The sequence below is a fragment of the Laetiporus sulphureus genome (genome assembly GCF_001632365.1).
Source record: "Laetiporus sulphureus 93-53 unplaced genomic scaffold LAESUscaffold_4, whole genome shotgun sequence".
NCBI lineage: Eukaryota > Fungi > Basidiomycota > Agaricomycetes > Polyporales > Laetiporaceae > Laetiporus > Laetiporus sulphureus.
Genome location: NW_024468513.1, coordinates 262,178 through 279,048, shown reverse-complemented (window position 1 = coordinate 279,048; position 16,871 = coordinate 262,178). Strand labels below are relative to the sequence as shown.

The window sequence follows — 16,871 nt, the reverse complement described above, 5'->3', positions numbered from 1 at the left end:
TTTTCTATGCGCGCTCTGCTGTATCTCGCACCTGTACTCTCTGGTAGAAATTAAGAGATGTCTCGAATTTCGCTTCAATAGGAACCGTGTAGCATATACCTAGGAACGATCGGTGTCGATGATCGCGCGAAAACAGCTCGAAGCCCCGTGCTCCTCAAATTGAAACGCCATGGCCATGTGTTCTTTGGAATGGCTTCGTGCTTCGGTGTTTTCTGCAGCAGATCCTTAGTGTCGCCAAAGTTTGCATCGTCGCGTCTCGCATTCTGTCAAACGCAAGTCCGCTTCGCTCAAACTGCGACTCTGTCTAAAGATTTCGCGGCCCGCAGGCCTCCCAAGTTGAGCTCGAGGACAGCGATTTGCACCAGGCTCTACAGTACATTCTCTACCATTGCAAACTCGACACGGATGCGTCAGGCTCTCGAAATCATCAACACACTTCCGGACAGCTTTCAAAGGGCACTCGAAGCCGGGGACGTGCTGTTCTTTCCCTCCACCGTGCACAGATATGTCGAACATAATGTAGAGGTAAGCATCTATGTCATCGCTACACTATGAACTGACGATACTACCATGTATGACGATATAGTTCGAAATCAGGCTGTGTCCAGCTTTGCAGAAAAAGCCGCAGCTGCCCATGCTTGATTTCTCTACGGCGGTGGAGGTGCAGCCCAAGAAGTCCGATCCCTTTGCGCCCCCATACGTGCCGAATCTGTACCTGGGCGAGCTGCGAGACGAGCAGGAGGATGCGGAATATGTCATTTTGGTTCGTATCGAGGACTCGTGAAGTTGATGGGGAGATTGAACACGCGTATTGTCGTGATGGCAGTTCAACAAATACTCAATCGTGCCACATCATTTTCTCATGGTGACAAAAGGTGCGTGATTGTTTCGCCATGAGACGTTGTGAAGATGGTGTTGAAGATGGACCGCTTGCGTGCGTCATAGAATACCAGCCACAGACGAAACCGCTGCTCCCTCCTGATCTCGTGCAAGTGTACATGCTTCTACTAGCTGCCCAAAGAGCAGGAAGGCGTTTCTTTGCATTCTACAATTGTACGCTCTCTCTACTCTTCGAGGGGGCATACCTGACGAGTGGCATCGCGTAGGTGGTGACCTGAGCGGAGCTAGTCAGCCGCATAAACACGTACAGCTACTACCCCTTGAGGACGACGGCCCTCCAATCGAGCGTCTGGCAAGAGCCACGAAGATCGATTATCCCGGTAAGGACTACGGGGATATCAAGCAGACATCCAGCTGATCAGCAACATTGCATTGTATCCCCAGATCGACCATTCGCCCTCGAGTCACTACCATATGCGAACCACGTCCGACGGCTACCTCCGAGTCTGGCGATGGGAACGTACGACGTGCTCGAGCGCACGCTCGCAGACGCATTCCTCTCGCTGCTCGACCTCACCGTGGCCACCGTGCGGCACGACCCGGAGTACCCGTCTGGCACGCCGTCGTACAACTTCGTGCTCACGCTCGAACATATGCATGTTATCCCGCGAAAGAAGGAGAACCACGTGCTGAGCGAGACAGGCGAGCCGCTGAGCGTGAATGCGCTTGGGTTCGCAGGTTGCCTGCTCGTGAAGAGCGAGCGCGAGCTCGAGGCGGTCAAAGGCGAGGGGGTCGGGAAGATCCTGCGGGGTGTGGGCTTGGAGAGCGTGCATGACATCTTGGCTAGCGAGCACCCGGATGATCTAGGGGGCTTGCACGATGGCGAGCAGGCGAGTCCATGAGAATGTTTGGACGGAGAGGCGAAGGTGAAACGGGCACTGGTACGTTTGTATGGCGTGTAGGGGTCCGGGAGACATGGAAGCTCACTTTTAGTTGAGGATTCGTCATCAGTCGAGGTGCATCCACCACTAGGCGAAGTGCAGCACGCTCTACGCGCTGCACGGCGATGCATATGGCCAAAGATGAAATGGCTTAGGAAGTACTTTCTGCGTCGTTAATATAGTGATGGCCGAGAGCTTGAGCTAATGTGCCAGCACGTACTAAGGATAGCCACTAACCCATGCATACATTGAGCTTGATAAACGGAGATCGAATGCATATCCATTTCGCAGGATTCTTCTTTCTGCACACAGAAAACGTAGCAGCTGGTACCATTTGAGGCCATCTCGGTAGCAGAACTCAGGTAGATTGCAGAGAACGAGATGCCCTACGAGACCTAAGCGTTATCGCAGGTCTGGGGTAGCATTCATCGCTTTCACATAGCTCTGCTGCGATACTTGTTATGTCACCGGAGACAGAGCATTCCCTTCTCGATGCGGAGACAACGTATGAACGGATCCACTCGATGCGCTCTGACTAGTCGCCGGATGCTCTATCGGTACCTGGGCTAAATTTCATATAGCTGTCGTTTAGGTATATATATTGGGAGAGGAAGACCCTTACTTCATAACGATTTGACAGGATCGAGATGCGTTATGCTGCTGTGTTTGGGACAAACTGACATGTCCAAGTAACGCACGGTCTGGCCGTCGTCAATGGTCAATAAGCTCGGACTGCTTACTCTGACCTGCTTATTGGTGATGTGGTAAGTATACGGAGCTATCTGGGGATCAATCTTACAGGCCCGACCTCTCCGGCAATGCAATATTAACAAACACTTGAGTTCACGAAGTAGCTTCAGCAGATGACAGACGAGGGCTTCATGTCTTGCCTGTCAAAAACCAGAGAGGTCTGATCCGCGGCCGACACTACTCCATGATAAGGGGGCGACTATCCGATGCAAGAACTGCAGAACATCGCGTTCGGTAGGCATCACGTCTCTCTGGCTGGTGTCAAGAACTACCGTAAGCAAACGAGTGTGGGAATGAGCCATTGAGGACTTAGCGGCAAACGCCAGATGTTACACGCTCGGTCATAGAGCTTCTTCAGTATCATCTTCCGCATCGTATCAACAGTCACTTACGTCCGGGGATGTGCAGTAGACTCCCGGGGCTGGTCCAGACGCCACCTCCATTTGGCGTCACAGGGTCCTCAGAGCGCGGTTGAAAGCTCTCCAAATAATGCATAGAGTTGATTCGAGCTAGACACCGCGCTACATTATCATGATCGCTGTTCAGGCAGAGAACACGGAGCGTGTGAAGCGTTCTGTCCTGAGGATGATCTACCGCGCACGGATTCAAAAGCGGGGATGACAGGGCAGAGAAGCCATTTGGAGAACTGTACCGCGACGGCGAGCGGCTGCGATGTGGCCTACCCTGAGATGGATTAGCGGAAGGAAGACGGACATTCGCGATATAATAGGAGTCCCGGGAGAGGTGAGCCGATGGCTTTCCTCCCCCCGGTCAGGCGTCAATCCGCTGACGTAAGCAACAAGGCAGGCATCTGCCTGGAGTAAACTGCGCTACTCTGTTCCTCCCACCGTCATGTCCTCCTCGTCCACCACTGCCTGTTCACGCTCGCCGTCTCCCTCGCCGGCGACACCAGAGTCGACAGACAGCCCTGACACCGTGTTTAACCAGGACGATCTATCGACGTGGTGCAAGTCTATCTCCCCTTCGGGATATCTCGTAGACGACGAAGCGCGGCTATCTGACGCGAGTAAGGTGGAACAGCCACCGTTATTCGAGCTGGAGGATCTACTGCAAAACGGTGCATTTCAGGAGTATGTTTCAGCTGTCGCCAATATCTTGACAGACGCGTCTCATCTACCTTGTATCACACAGTGCAAGCCCACCTGGACTGGACGGCAGTCTTGTGTTAGATCCTCGGATTCTGTCCAAGCTGGCTGTTCCACATGGGAATGAAACAGCCAACGTATTCGTGGTGCCTCACAATTCGATCAACGATACACAGCCCGTTCCCCCACCACTTTCTCAGCCACGCCCAGACCCCGTTCTCACGTCGCAGCGCATTGTATACCCTCCGAAACAACTTTGCTACAAGTATGTTGCCATTTGCTGCCATCAATTACGGCGTACTGAATATCGATCTTCCCGCATATAGTCTGCCTATCATGATCCCGAGCATCCCCGAGGGTGGCACCAAATCCAGAGTGGAGACGCAAGTCCGCCTGACCGTCGATCTAGCCCACGCGAGTTCTTCTACTGGGGAGCCCCTGAAATACGATCGAGTGGGGACCTGGAGGTGGCTTAGACTGCCAAGAGGAACATCAACCAAAAAGAGAACGCGTAAGGAGGGCAAAGTTGGTGAGTCACCCATATTTGCCCTTGCGGATCATGTTTGAACCTCCCCTTACCGTCAGACGCTCCTCCGGAAGACACGTTGTTCCTCACTGCGGAAGTGACGTGTTCCTCAGCTCCTCATACGCGAGTGACATGCTGTTCTAGTTGCCAGACCAGAGAAGTTAGTGCGAACAGGCGTTTCTTTCTCGGTTAAACACCAACTAATCACAATGTCTCTAGGCCAAGCGGGTCGCCAGGAAGATCGCCGCACGTGTCAGACCAGCTCGTTCTGATACAGAGTCTCAGGACGAGGCTCCCGTTATTCCCGGCCGGGGAAAGCATGAAGACAAGTCCAATATCGTTCAGTTCAACTGTCCTGAGGTTCTCGACTTCTCCTATGGTTCAGTCGTACTCCCACTTCGCATTACCTGCTATTGCCGACATCATAGAGAGAAGATTGGATTCAATGTCCACTTCACAATGCTCGACCACTCGGGCCGTGTAGTTGGTACAGGAATCAGCAGACCAATCATGATAACTGACGATCACAAGACCACTGGTGCTAGTGCGCAGAGACTCGCGCAGGCTGCAGGTGTTGGAGATGTGCAGCAAAGCCCTGAATGGCCCCTCGGAGACTCCTCAGAGACTGGTCAGTCCATGAAACGCAAGAAACCGCGCGTTGAAACGGGTTTGGAACGGACGAAGAAACGGACGAAACCCTACGACGTGCAGCGGAGCTTCGGCAGAGCTGTGCGAAGAGGCAGCACTGCTAGCCTGGACTCGCCGTCGTATGTTACCTCTGCTGCTGCGACCCGAGCTTCATCGCCTCTGCAGAGTATCATGCAGAGCCCGATGTCGCCGTTCACGGTTGAGCCCGAGACGCCTCATATGCTTGATTCTACCAGCGTTCAAGAGACTTCCGACAGTCTTGCGTCCGCGTTCGATTTTTCGTCCCCCATTGGCGTCCATTCTCCTATATTTGACCCCGATATTGTTATGACCCAGCAATTCGACGCGGACACGCTTTCATCTTTCCAGCAACTGGCTGTTCCATTCGGCCCTAGCTCATCTCCATCAGCTGCATCACTGACTTTGGACCCTGCTCAAACGTTGAATGTGCCATCTCAGGTTGCCTCGCTCATGCTCTTCGATCAGAACCCTCCGCCTCCTATCTCGAATCTTCCTGCTCCTAGAATCCACCGCTTGATACCGGCGTCTGGACCTACGTATGGAGGTATCGAGGTGACTGTGCTAGGTGCCAACTTTCACCCGTCGATGCAATTGAATTGCGTCTTCGGAGGTACAGCTGCAAGCTCGACACAACGCTGGAGCGAGAACACGTTGGTGTGTATGCTACCACCTCGGGCCACGCCGGGCGTGGTCACCGTGTGGTTCGAAGGTATGCAGAAGGGTGAAGACGGTATTCCGCCGTGCTTGTTCACGTACCATGACGAGACCGACAGGGCATTGTACGTCATTCACTATCCCTTGTTAATGAAGTCGCTAATGAGTGATACGCGCAGGATGGAGCTTGCTCTTCAAGTTGTCGGATTGAAGATGACAGGGAAGATCGAGGACGCTAGAAATGTTGCTATGCGCATCGTCGGGAACACTGATACTGAAGGCTCGAGCAGCGGAACTCCCACCAGCGGGAACAGTTCCAACCAACTCGCGAATGCAGTTGATGTACCACTTGATCTTCGCCACCTGCTGCTCAGTCGCACTAGCAACGGCGATTTTGAAAGTATTCTATTGGACTTCCTCTCCATCCTTGACTTGGCGATGGACGAAGTGCCAAATCTGGATTACTCTGCCATCTCCCATCAGACCTCAAGCGGCCAGACGCTCTTGCACTTGGCGACGATGGCGAAGTTCCCGGCCTTGATGAGGTCGTTGATAGATCACGATATCGACATTGACGCGCGCGACAAGAACGGCTGCACTGCCTTGTTTTGCGCGGCCATCGTGCAGTCCGTGGAATGCGCAAAGGTGTTGGTGGACGCCGGGGCGGCGCTGGATGTCGTAAACGCGTTGGGCAAGACGCCAGTTGAGGCTGCACCTGCCGGCTTTTTCGAATTCGCATCCTTGGATGCTGATCGTTGTGATGGAGACGATCGTCTCATAAACCAGGACGAAGAGGAGGCAGCCTGGGGAGACGTGGAAGAAGAGTCTGAGTCAGACGTGGAAAGCAAGTCATTGTCTAAGCGTCGCCTTGGCCGCAAGTTACCTATGCGGAGACGCCGCTCGTCTCACCGTCTCGCCGAGGTGGACAGCAAGCAACGGCAGTCTCCCCGCTCGTCGGAGAAGAAGGCGCTCGAGGCCGGCCTTCCAGATGAGAAGCAAGTGGCTTCGTTTATGGAGACGCTTTCTCGCACATTGGCGCAGTGGCAACATCCACAGGACATGATCTCCAACATGCCCAATCTGCCTTTGCCTCACCTTCCCAACCTGCCTGGTATCCCAGTTTGGAACGCACTTCCACAGATGCCGGCCGTCTTCCCCGTCTTTATTCCTATTCCCGCCCTGTCTGCTCTCTGGGGTGACAAGCGCGCAGGCGAGAAAGAGTCTGTAGAAGACGACAAGAATGCTCAGGCTCAACCGCGACTGGCAATGTCGACTATCCAGGACTGGAGAGCGTTCTGTGAGAAGTGGATGACGCAAGTTGCTCTTACGCCGAGAGCATCTGAAGAATCCGACGCACCCCCTGCGTATTCTCCTAGAAGCTCCGACGGGATTGATGTCCAACCTTCGTTGAAGGCCACGGAACCTATCGCCTCGTCCAGTGCCGTTAGACATCCTGACAAAGGTGTCTCTCGACATTTAGTCCACGAAACTGTTCCAGTGCCTGAGCAACAGGTACAATCATACGGGTACAGGCCGGCGCACAAAGCTCGGAAGCAGCAGAAGAAACGTGAGTCCGTTCCGTGCCATGTACGTTTTCTCATGCTAAACGAACAGCCGTTGTAGATGATCGTATGCTTGTACTGTTCTGGATTCCCATTCTCATGAGTAAGTGTATCGATTTTAATGACATGTATCGCGGCTGACAGGCATCTCTGTAGTCGGTGTGGTGTGGGCGTTTTTCCATTTCATGCGTGTGGCTTTTCACGCGACGAGGGCTGTTCTCACATTCAAGGCTGGATTAAAGGTGTAAACGTGCGGTAACTCAGTTTTGTTCGATCGTCTGCCATAAACGCTGTCTGTCTGTTCTCAAACCGCATATCCCGTATTCGTTGATACAATAATTTGTCCTCTGTAGAAATTGCCTGTACCCTGTAGACACCAGCATTCGGACCGATCGAATTGATCTATTTATTGACGATGGAACGCTACTGCGTTGTTTATTCAGCTCAATATGAAGTTACGACGCGCCTGTGACGGCCGCTTTTTGAACATCAATGCAAGAGCAAGTCTTTGCTGCGATTGCCATATGTCGGCGGTACAGACCGCGCTGCGGACACGAAAGAAGAATGTTAGCGGGCATTGCAGGGCACAGCGCAGAGCATAATTACCAAACTGTTGGCGCGTGAAGTTGACAAATGGGCCGACACCTAAGCTGCCATGATGTACTGCGCCTTTTGTGATCCACCATAGCTTTCAAAGAGAAGTCCAAGGTGCCCTGTCTCGCCTAATTGCGTCCAGGCCGGAAGAAGAGGCTCATGATGACTATTGACTTTGGATAGAAAGCTATTTGTTATATATCAGACAGCATCGCCTGCGTTAAAATGTACGTCGTTGCTATTCCCTACTACCGTGACACTGCGGGTCACTCCGTCGACAAGAATTCCAATATATGACCGATCGCGTATCGTAGAATGTCTTAGTACCGCTTGGGGCCGCTGCGACAGTCAGAAGCGCCCTAAAAAACCTTTGACCCTCCACATGCAATCAATGTTCTCAAGCTGAGTGAAGGACGAGAGTCATCCATCTGTCAAGATGGAGTTTGGACGACTTACTAGTTGTGCGAACCCATCCTCGCACACCACTCTAGCAACCAGTGCCTCCAAGTCAGCCCGAGGTAGATCATAGAGCGGTGCAGTTTCCTGAAGAGCCGTCACAAGGTCTTGAGACAGACCATGCTGTTGCACGTTTGTTGCGGTCGCCGCTTGTGAGTCTGTGACTGGCGTCGAAGGCGGCATAACATTCGAAGAAAGAGAAGGGGGTGCCATCGGAGAATTACGGTCCAGTACAACATTTATTGCGGGAGCCACAGCAGAAGATGGGGCAGCAGCGAGACGTGCCGTAGAGTATGTTGGGTCACTGGTCGCTTGTGATGATCCGGATTGAGCATAAATCGAGCAGTCGGCCATTGCGGAGGATGCAATGACGGCAGAAGAAGGTCGGATGTCGTCAGACGATTGTACGGCCGGGAAGTCGACTTTTCCAGTAGTGATATTGTAGTCTCCTACGCTTGTCCGGTGTACTGGAGGAAGGCAGCTAGCCGGTGTTGTGTACTGAAATTGCTGCGTGATCGCCCCGTATGGGACAGTAGAACCAACGTCAGTATAGGGAGCGCTCGTGAATCGGTCGCCAAGCGATGGACGATGATCCAAGGGTAGCGCAGTAGCAGAGGGGAGGAACTGAGGATGGGGGTACTCAGAGACATTGGCAGACATCAGACCAGGCTTGTTGAACGTTTCTACCTGTGTGGCCGGTGGCTGTATACGCATAGAGCTCGGAGTGGTCGACGGAGCGGGGAGTGTCAAAAGTCCTGAAGCTGGCTGAGGCCGAATAGCGGAGCCTGCTTGCGTCGTAGTAGCGGTTCTAGCCATGAGACGTGCAGGAGCCGGTACGGGATTCGCCTTACAGGGACATATATATTTGATAGAGTCGATGAAGGCGGATGCTTCGGATGCAGCTTGAAACGTAACTTGAAAGCGTCGATAGCTCTATAACTCCATTTATGCACTCTTCTTACAAAAACAGCTGCATGTATGCGCACCGGTGTTCCACCAGAAGGGATGTGGCGCGGGTGAAGATAACGAATGCCTATTACCGCATCACGATAAACTGCTTTGAGAGGAAGGCCTTGCGGAGTAATTTGGCGCTGTTGCAAAGAGGCCGGAAGAGAGAAAGTCAACAGGTCCAGATCCTCCTGTGTTCGTTCATAGGCGAGGTAATGTGACGACTAATCATGTTTGATTGGAAGGTCGTACGCACGAAGACAATTTCGCGTTGGTCAATGTCCATAGAATCATTTCCGGAGCCTAATGACCATAAAATTCGAGTACGGAATGACTCCAAGTCTCCCTTGGAGGTTTTCTTCACATCTACGACGAGATGAATGACCGGATTCGTGAAATGCTGCCACTCTTGTTCATTGTTTTCGCCGCTTGCATTATGCTGTCCATAGGAGCGCGAGTATTTGACAAGGGTATAAGTCGTAGTTGCTGTAGTTGAACGCGACATTTTGAGTCGAGTTACAGAGTGAAGGGACCAAGAGCAATTGACCAAGAGCAATTGACAATTGTTTCATAGCAAATACTAGACGCCGCGATGACGCGGTCACATGATCGCGTCTGGACGCGCTCAGCATCGTGGAACAATGACCTTATAAATTATAAAGCATTCTGTACAACCGAGAGATAGGTATCGATACTATAACACAATGAGAAGAGCACCCTGCGGGTTCGGATGTTTAATTGCTGCTCGGCAATCTCTCTGAAATCCAACGGATCAAGTTCTCCGGGCTCCTCGACTGAATGTAGACGACCCCCGGCCCCGTGAACCTGCACAAGATGATCAATTACTTCAGTTCAGAGTACAAGATGCCTAGCATGAGACACACCTGCAGACAGCGGCATCGTCAGTCTGTATTGTAGAGATGATTCCTCCCGCTTGGATTTTTTCAATGTTGTATTGGCAGTTCCACGCCACGAGATGGTCATTGTTGACTGAACGTAGTCTTCTTGAGCTCTAAGCACCGCATACATAGTACTAAGGTCACTTACCGACCCATTGCTCGCCGGGTTGCAGCCGACGGGTAATGATCGCGCCCATCCCGTGCACGAACAGCATACCTACACCGGTAGCCTGACCGGTGAAGAGGCCGTGTCCTGAGACTGCAGTATATGTGTCAGCAGCTATACGAGCCACAGTTAAAGGGAGACATACATAGCATCTTTCCGAAACTCTGTGCTTTCGTGGTCATTTGCACGCCTGTCGTCGCCGCAAGGAAAGCGTGCTTCCCGAAGAACCATGGTGTGCTGCCGTCCAATTGAATCTCTGCGACATCGCCCCATGTTTCTGGCGCCATCACGACCTCTCCTGGGCCAAAGAAGTGGGCGAATGACAGCTTGATAAGCCATGAGGTTGTCAGCAACGATAGAGTCTTGTGGTGGACGTGTTTCTCACCTCTCCTCCAGTCAGCAGCTTCTTCCAACTGAAGTTCATCTAGTCGGCATCAGTCAGACATACCGCAAAAATGCACGAGAGGAAGGAGTGCCTACCTTTCCCTTGATCTGCACTGTAGCGTCCATAGACACCATAGTGCCGGGCTTGCCAAGCACCTCATAGCCAGGTTGTAGCATCATGTAGAGCATGGTGTTCCCATCACGATGGTCGATTTTGTACTGCACCCCCTCGAATGCACCAGTGATCTTTGGACTGCCAGTGCTCGGACCTGCCTGCGGCGGCGGGGGCTGAAAGGAGCCGGAGTTGTTAGAGTGGTGCATAGGGGCCTGAGGATAGCCAGGAGCGTAGGACATAGTGCGAGGCGTGAGCGCTGAGTGGGAGATTGTTGATACGTGGAGTGGTATGGAGTGGTAGGTTTCACGAGAAGCGTTCGCTGTATTTAACAGTGACCAAGCTGCCGATGTTCTGGATGTGATGATCAGGGCATCCGTGAAACCCGCCACCTTGAAATACTAAGTACTAGCGCCAGCACCGACCTGTGTCGGATCAGTGATCGAAATGATCATGACCTTCTTTCAGGTAATAAGAGCGAAAGCCGGTGCAGGAAAGCACTATTCACCGCCGTTGATGGTAGCGGCCAGCAATTGTTTAGCGATAATCAAGCACAGCATCAATCACTGTCGAAGATGATGGTGGAACTGCCAACGCACTGATGCATCAGCCTCTCATCAGCTTCTCCGCAACAGGTTAGATTGCAAGCGACAGAACCTCCTGAGCCATGCCAACGATCCAGTTTTGCCGAGAATGCAACAACAGAGTATGGACACAACAAGTCATAACGCAGACGGCAGTACAGAGCGAATATGCATCCAAAGGAATTCGGATAGCAGTATAGTACAGCGTCTTCACACTTGGGGTTATCGTGAAGCCGATGGAAGTTCGGATACACAGCGATGTGATACTGATGAGTGAACAAGAGCACCTCTAGTTAATGTATAGGATATCCTCTGCATTTGGCCACAAGACGGATCCGATGTGATAGCCAGGGCGCGATGAGGTAATCCTAAGACAGCAATACCAGCGGCACTTCTGCTGCGTAGAAAGGTAGAGCATTCACAGCTATGTTTGACGGTGGTGCCATGCCATGTAATTCGTTGAGTATCGGCTGCGTTGGCGGGAGATACCAGTCTGAAGGAATTGCGCGTACTTCAGAATATCCCGCCATTCGGCATTTGAACGAATAGCAACAATGCTAGATATCATTCGTCGAGACGCCGTTTACGCGGAAAGGGAGAACGAGCAAGACTATCGACGAGCAAGATGATATGACGATACAGTACCGTTGTCCCCATACACCGTGGTGCTACGGCACGGATACGCGCTCAATCACAGACTAGCATTTTGCGGTCTGCGGCGTTGAGCAAGCAGGTAGATCCTGGAGGCCGTTGATTGACATCCGAATGTCGTCAAATGAGATTTAAGTTTGAGCAACGGCTGGCCTATGCAACCGAGGCCAATACAATTGGTCGGCCTAGCTAGCCGTGCAAGCCACGTCTTCATTGATCTAGACAACGAGGAGCTACAGCAGGGTATCAGAGCGCAAGTTCTGCCGTCGTCCGAGCAAAAGAGCCGAGTCCGCCACCGTCGAGGTCCGCGTCGCGTGCGGCAGCGCTCGCACTGTCGCAAGCTATCGCTCCTTGTCGCTCGGTGTCGGACAGTGTCGCAAGCTGTCGGTAATTCGTCGTACGCTGGAATGGGTATATTTTTGAAGCCCAACGGTCTAGGAGCCTGTGCAGCACGAGAGATCGGCCGCCATGAGTACGTGGCTGCGTGTCAGCCACCAATTAAAGGTCCGCGTCGCACTGCAGCGCTCGCACTGTCGCAAGCTATCGCTCCTTGTCGCAAGCTGTCGCTCGGCGTCGCAAGCTGTCGGTCAGTGTCGCAAGCCGTCGGTATTTCGTCGTATGCTGGGACGGAAGCAGTCCGCATCTTTAATCGTTAAAAATGCATTCTTGGTGTGCGCACGTGGCAGTACGTCGGCCAAGCTCTGCCAAGCTGCAGCCCAAAACGGCGCGCAGGCCATCATCAATGAATTCCTCCATGCTACCTGCGTTCATCGATTGCATCCACAAGTCGCGCGCCTTTCCATTGTCCATAACCTCGACAGCGACAATAACATCGTTGTCGCCCGTCGCAAGACAGAACGATCTCGGGAGCGCCCTTGGAGTCGAGGAAGTGGTAAGTGTAGGTCTTTACTGTCTCACTCTCATGACTAATCCTGCCCGGACGTTAAGCAGCCCGAACGTCATCATGCCCGCTGTCTCCATAGTCGTCGACGCAGAGACACCTAAGCAGTCAGAGCAAGCAGAGCTTCATGGGTGAGCATCCTACTAGCATATTACCACCGGCCGCCCTCCTTGACACTAGACGCACCGCAGCCACCGTGCCCTCACTCCCATGATATCCGGGACCGTCACCGGCGGGATCATCGGGCTCATGTGGATCGTCGGCCTCCTCCTCCACTTCTATCGCCGCTGGCGCGGCCACCAAGCCGTGCGCTCCGCAGGCCTGCGAAATCATCGCGAGCTCGACATTCTCCCTCCCAAGCCTGAGGTGTACATCATCCCGCCCGATCCCGCCATTATTGAGGGCAAGTGTGCCCCTGGGGAGCGTGTTATATTCGACGACCCGAAGGCAGACGCCGATGGCGCCCCGCGACATGTAAAGACCGTCCCGTTCGCGCAGACGGAGAAGACGCGCAAGCAGAAGGCAATGGAGGTCAGCGAAGCATTGAACAGCACTGAGCTGCGTATTGTTTCTGCTCCGCAGATGCAGACGATGGCAGATGAGCCCTCACCGATCGCTCGTGGCCCACCAGTTCATCCTTTCGCTCCATGACGCAGCACTGGCCCCTCCAGCGGCTGATGTCGACGCTCACCATCAGGCCCATCACACCTTGCTAATGACATTAAGCTAAGGGGTTTTTTTTGAACATCCTTTGTATCTCACAGTGCATTATCACGGTCTTCTGAACCACTACTACCTAGCAACCCTCACGATACCACTCACGTTCCGTTGAGATTCCCTTGTTGTACTCTATGGACATATACACGAATACGCTTCTTTGTAGCATCACATTGCGCGCTGTGGACAATCTCCCTCGACTTCGAGCCCTCAATTACTTCAGTCAGTGTACGCGCCCAGGTTCGCGGGGGCGACGTCACGCGCATAGCGGTACAGCACGCCCCTACTCACGCGCAACTTGTGCGGGACAGCCTCCCACTCCTTCTTACGGCGCGCCTGCTCCTCCTCGTCGACGAGCCAGTTGATCGTCCGCGTATCAGCATCAATGATGATCTTGTCGCCGTCCTTCACGAGAGCGATGGGTCCACCGAGCTGTGCCTCGGGTACGACATGGCCTGCGCACAGCACCGCTAAGCATGGGATCATTGATTGCGCGAAAGAGCTGGTATGCTAACCGATGATGAACCCTCGCGAGGCGCCGGAGAAACGGCCATCTGTGATGAGGGCTGTCTTGCCGCCCAGACCTGCTCCCATCAGAGCACCAGTCGGGCCAAGCATCTGCACGATATCAACGATTAGTTTGAGACATCGTTTCATGGGATGCGGTGCGACGCGCCTCTGGCATTCCTGGCGCACCCTTTGGGCCCTGGTAACGGAAGATCAGCACCGTGCCCGGGGTAATCTCTCCGGCTTCTAAGGCGGGGTAGAACTTGTCGAGTCTATCATCTGTTAGTGGCGTCACTAAACGACTGAGAAATGAAACATACGAGTCGAAGCATTTCGCGACACCCTATATGTACGCGATGATCAGCCTCGCGCATCACAAGAATCCGGATCATCGCACCTCGAAACGCAATCCCTCCTTGCCAGTCAGCTTCGCAACCGCAGTATTAGGTGCGAGATTGCCGCGAAGGATCGTCAAGTGGCCAGTCTACCCAGCATTAGTCATCAGCACGGATCATACGAAGACCATCATCTCATCTCGTACCTTCTTAATCGGGTTGCTCAACGGGCGAACCACATCTTGGTTGTCGAACTCGAGGTCCGGGACGTCCTCGACGTTCTCCGCCAGCGTCTTCCCTGTGACGGTCAACGCGCTCCCATCGATGAGATCAGTGTTTTTGATAAGATACTTGAGCAGCGCGGGGATGCCGCCGACTTTGTGCAGGTTCTCCATCAGATACTTGCCCGAGGGCCTGCACAACGGATATGAACGTCAATGCAGTGCGGGAACGGAAGGAAGCAGAGACGCACTTGAGGTCACAAAGGTACGGCGTCCTGGCCGCGACAGTTACGAAGTCGTCGATAGTGAGGTCGACGTCGGCAGAACGCGCCATCGCAAGGAAATGGAGCACCTGCAGGGGAGAGGTAAGGCCATGATATAACGTGTCAATATAACGTACAGACCGAGTTGGTTGAGCCTCCCAGAACATTTACGATGGTGATTGCATTTAAAAAAGACTGGCGCGTTAGGATATCCCTAATAATATGATCGGGACCACGTCAGAACAGCCTCATTTCTGCAAACCACATGCATACCTCGGCTTCAAATCTAATTCAAGCAACCTCTTCATGTACTTCCCCGCCTTTACGCATTCCTGCATCTTCTCTGTTCACGCCAAAGTCAGCGGTCCATCGGTTCACACACATGACATGCTACCAACCCGCAAATGTCGCCGGCGTGCTGGATGAATAAGGCAACGACATGCCGAGCACCTCCAGCGCACTCGACATCGTATTTGCCCTGTAGATGCCTCAGAACAATGCTACACCGAATGATTGGCGAGAAAAGCCGCACGGGAATTAACGTACGTGAACATGCCTCCACATGCGCCAGGGCCTGGGCAGGAATGGCGCACGACGTCAAATCGTTCCTCGTCCGAGATCTTGCCGACAACGTAGGCGCCTGCAGTACCGATGCTAGTTCAGAATGACATGCGTACGGTTGACGGCAACATACCGTAGGACTCGAAGGCGTCGGAGACGTTCATGTCGTCGCCCTTCTTGACACCAAGAGCGGGACAGTCAACATTGCGCACACCATGCTGGATCGTGCCTCCGTAGACAATGATGGTGGGCCGGTTGTGGCGGGCAGCAGCCATAACTGTCCCAGGCATGTTCTTGTCGCAGCTGTCATTGAATCGGATCAGTCGGACGCTCGCGCATCGTGCACTTTTAAACTAACCCCGGGATGGAGATGTTTCCGTCATAATATTGTGCCTAGGATGCTGGTTTAGCTTGCTAGAAGAGTATCGGGGAGGATGTATGCACCATTGTGACCTGTCCGAATAATGAGCACAGTAGTATGCCGACAATTAAAATCGACGTACGGCCTCGATTGAGTCGGCGATCAAGTCACGACTCGGGAGCCTGCAGAATGGTTGTGTTCACATTGTTCAGATACAATATTGACGTAACGTACGAGTATCTCATGCCTGAACGAAGCAATCTTAATGTATGCTCGCAGAGAACGTCTATAATGACTTACCATCAGTACCCATGGTAATAGCATCGCTACAACACATCTCAATAATCCTATTTTTGTAGTCCACACTTGCAGGATGCCATACCTGACACCGATAGTGTTGAACGTAAGCCCAACAAGGCCCTCCTGCTTGCATCCCTCTTTGACCTTGACCGCAAGGTCCAGCTATACACGCGCGTATAATCATGAGCAGAACATCCAAGTGTACATCTTTATTGCCAAGCTTACGAGGTGGAAATTGCACGGGTTGCCTATCTTCAGCTCAGCAACCGCGTCCTATACAACTTGGGCAAACGCACCTTCCCACCAGACAGGAGAGATACCAATCTAGGCATGAACTAATGAGCACTCGTCCAAAGAATGTACAGTAGCGCGTGATCCCCACCTGAGGCTTATTCATGTCCTCTTCGGTCAGGCCCACGGCGTATACTTGCAATTTCATCAATGACCTTCATCTCCTGTATATTTACAGAAACCTACACATCGCCTGGGCACCTCCTCGTGCCTGCGCCGACCTCAGTACGTTAAAGACGCGAGTTCATCTCAAAGACAGACCTTGTCCTGCGTGATGATACTGGACCATTTGTTCAGCTTCACATTGCTGGGCGTGGTCGACGCCTTAGGCACAGTATGGCTGAGTGATTCGTTCAACCCAATCAGACTCACGACCACACTCATCCTTCGCTGCACTCACATCTCAACGCCTTCGGACATGGCTGCTCAGCTCAGGGAAGATAGAAGAAAGAAAGAAAGACGATCTGGGGAATACAAGCACACGCATGACGTTCATCCGCTAAATACGAGGATATTTTTTGCGAAAGAGGCCGGAGGGAAGCACCCAGGCCTGCACGATCGCGGACCGGGGA

At 52.9% G+C, this 16,871-nt stretch overlaps 7 protein-coding genes across 7 annotated transcripts; 4 read left to right on the top strand and 3 right to left on the bottom strand.

Annotated features, from left to right (window-relative positions):
• Positions 1-405: 405 nt before the first annotated feature.
• LAESUDRAFT_644343 (HIT-like protein) lies at positions 406-1,742 on the top strand (the record flags this gene model as incomplete). The annotated part of the gene is made up of 6 exons (XM_040903850.1): positions 406-525; positions 587-763; positions 827-875; positions 946-1,053; positions 1,107-1,220; positions 1,285-1,742. The coding sequence occupies 6 exons, from the start codon at positions 406-408 to the stop codon at positions 1,740-1,742; spliced, it is 1,026 nt and encodes a 341-aa protein (XP_040768413.1).
• Positions 1,743-3,296: 1,554 nt separating this feature from the next.
• On the top strand, positions 3,297-7,469 carry LAESUDRAFT_692924 (uncharacterized protein). The gene is made up of 8 exons (XM_040906142.1): positions 3,297-3,622; positions 3,684-3,902; positions 3,964-4,166; positions 4,223-4,323; positions 4,383-5,611; positions 5,666-7,053; positions 7,110-7,151; positions 7,205-7,469. The coding sequence occupies exons 1-8, from the start codon at positions 3,384-3,386 to the stop codon at positions 7,294-7,296; spliced, it is 3,513 nt and encodes a 1,170-aa protein (XP_040768412.1). The 5' UTR covers positions 3,297-3,383; the 3' UTR covers positions 7,297-7,469.
• Positions 7,470-7,829: 360 nt separating this feature from the next.
• LAESUDRAFT_692923 (uncharacterized protein) lies at positions 7,830-9,551 on the bottom strand (the record flags this gene model as incomplete). The annotated part of the gene is made up of 5 exons (XM_040906141.1): positions 7,830-8,044; positions 8,099-8,409; positions 8,686-9,031; positions 9,085-9,237; positions 9,303-9,551. The coding sequence occupies 5 exons, from the start codon at positions 9,549-9,551 to the stop codon at positions 7,991-7,993; spliced, it is 1,113 nt and encodes a 370-aa protein (XP_040768411.1). The 3' UTR covers positions 7,830-7,990.
• A 213-nt stretch (positions 9,552-9,764) lies between these two features.
• LAESUDRAFT_721030 (TRAP-like protein) lies at positions 9,765-10,881 on the bottom strand (the record flags this gene model as incomplete). Its single annotated transcript, XM_040907941.1, has 6 exons — positions 10,592-10,881; positions 10,497-10,535; positions 10,257-10,437; positions 10,094-10,204; positions 9,931-10,036; positions 9,765-9,871 (listed from the first exon to the last, which is right to left on the bottom strand). Coding segments are annotated over exons 1-5 (677 nt in total), but the record flags the coding sequence as incomplete, so codon positions are not given.
• Positions 10,882-11,859: 978 nt separating this feature from the next.
• LAESUDRAFT_344201 (uncharacterized protein) lies at positions 11,860-12,907 on the top strand. The gene is made up of 2 exons (XM_040902097.1): positions 11,860-12,734; positions 12,791-12,907. Exon 1 carries the CDS (start codon positions 11,998-12,000, stop codon positions 12,496-12,498), a length of 501 nt encoding a protein of 166 aa, XP_040768409.1. The 5' UTR covers positions 11,860-11,997; the 3' UTR covers positions 12,499-12,734; positions 12,791-12,907.
• LAESUDRAFT_644145 (uncharacterized protein) lies at positions 12,807-13,394 on the top strand (the record flags this gene model as incomplete). The annotated part of the gene is made up of 2 exons (XM_040903833.1): positions 12,807-12,874; positions 12,935-13,394. 2 exons carry the CDS (start codon positions 12,807-12,809, stop codon positions 13,392-13,394), a joined length of 528 nt encoding a protein of 175 aa, XP_040768408.1.
• A 142-nt stretch (positions 13,395-13,536) lies between these two features.
• LAESUDRAFT_343961 (dihydroxy-acid dehydratase) lies at positions 13,537-16,784 on the bottom strand. Its single transcript, XM_040902096.1, has 24 exons — positions 16,700-16,784; positions 16,561-16,639; positions 16,486-16,510; positions 16,391-16,434; positions 16,305-16,332; positions 16,234-16,256; positions 16,091-16,170; positions 16,009-16,034; positions 15,943-15,955; positions 15,851-15,890; positions 15,792-15,800; positions 15,706-15,740; positions 15,481-15,650; positions 15,333-15,426; positions 15,185-15,264; positions 15,060-15,129; positions 14,928-15,000; positions 14,775-14,875; positions 14,509-14,716; positions 14,365-14,451; positions 14,288-14,310; positions 14,137-14,239; positions 13,976-14,078; positions 13,537-13,915 (listed from the first exon to the last, which is right to left on the bottom strand). Exons 1-24 carry the CDS (start codon positions 16,717-16,719, stop codon positions 13,680-13,682), a joined length of 1,770 nt encoding a protein of 589 aa, XP_040768407.1. The 5' UTR covers positions 16,720-16,784; the 3' UTR covers positions 13,537-13,679.
• Positions 16,785-16,871: the final 87 nt, after the last annotated feature.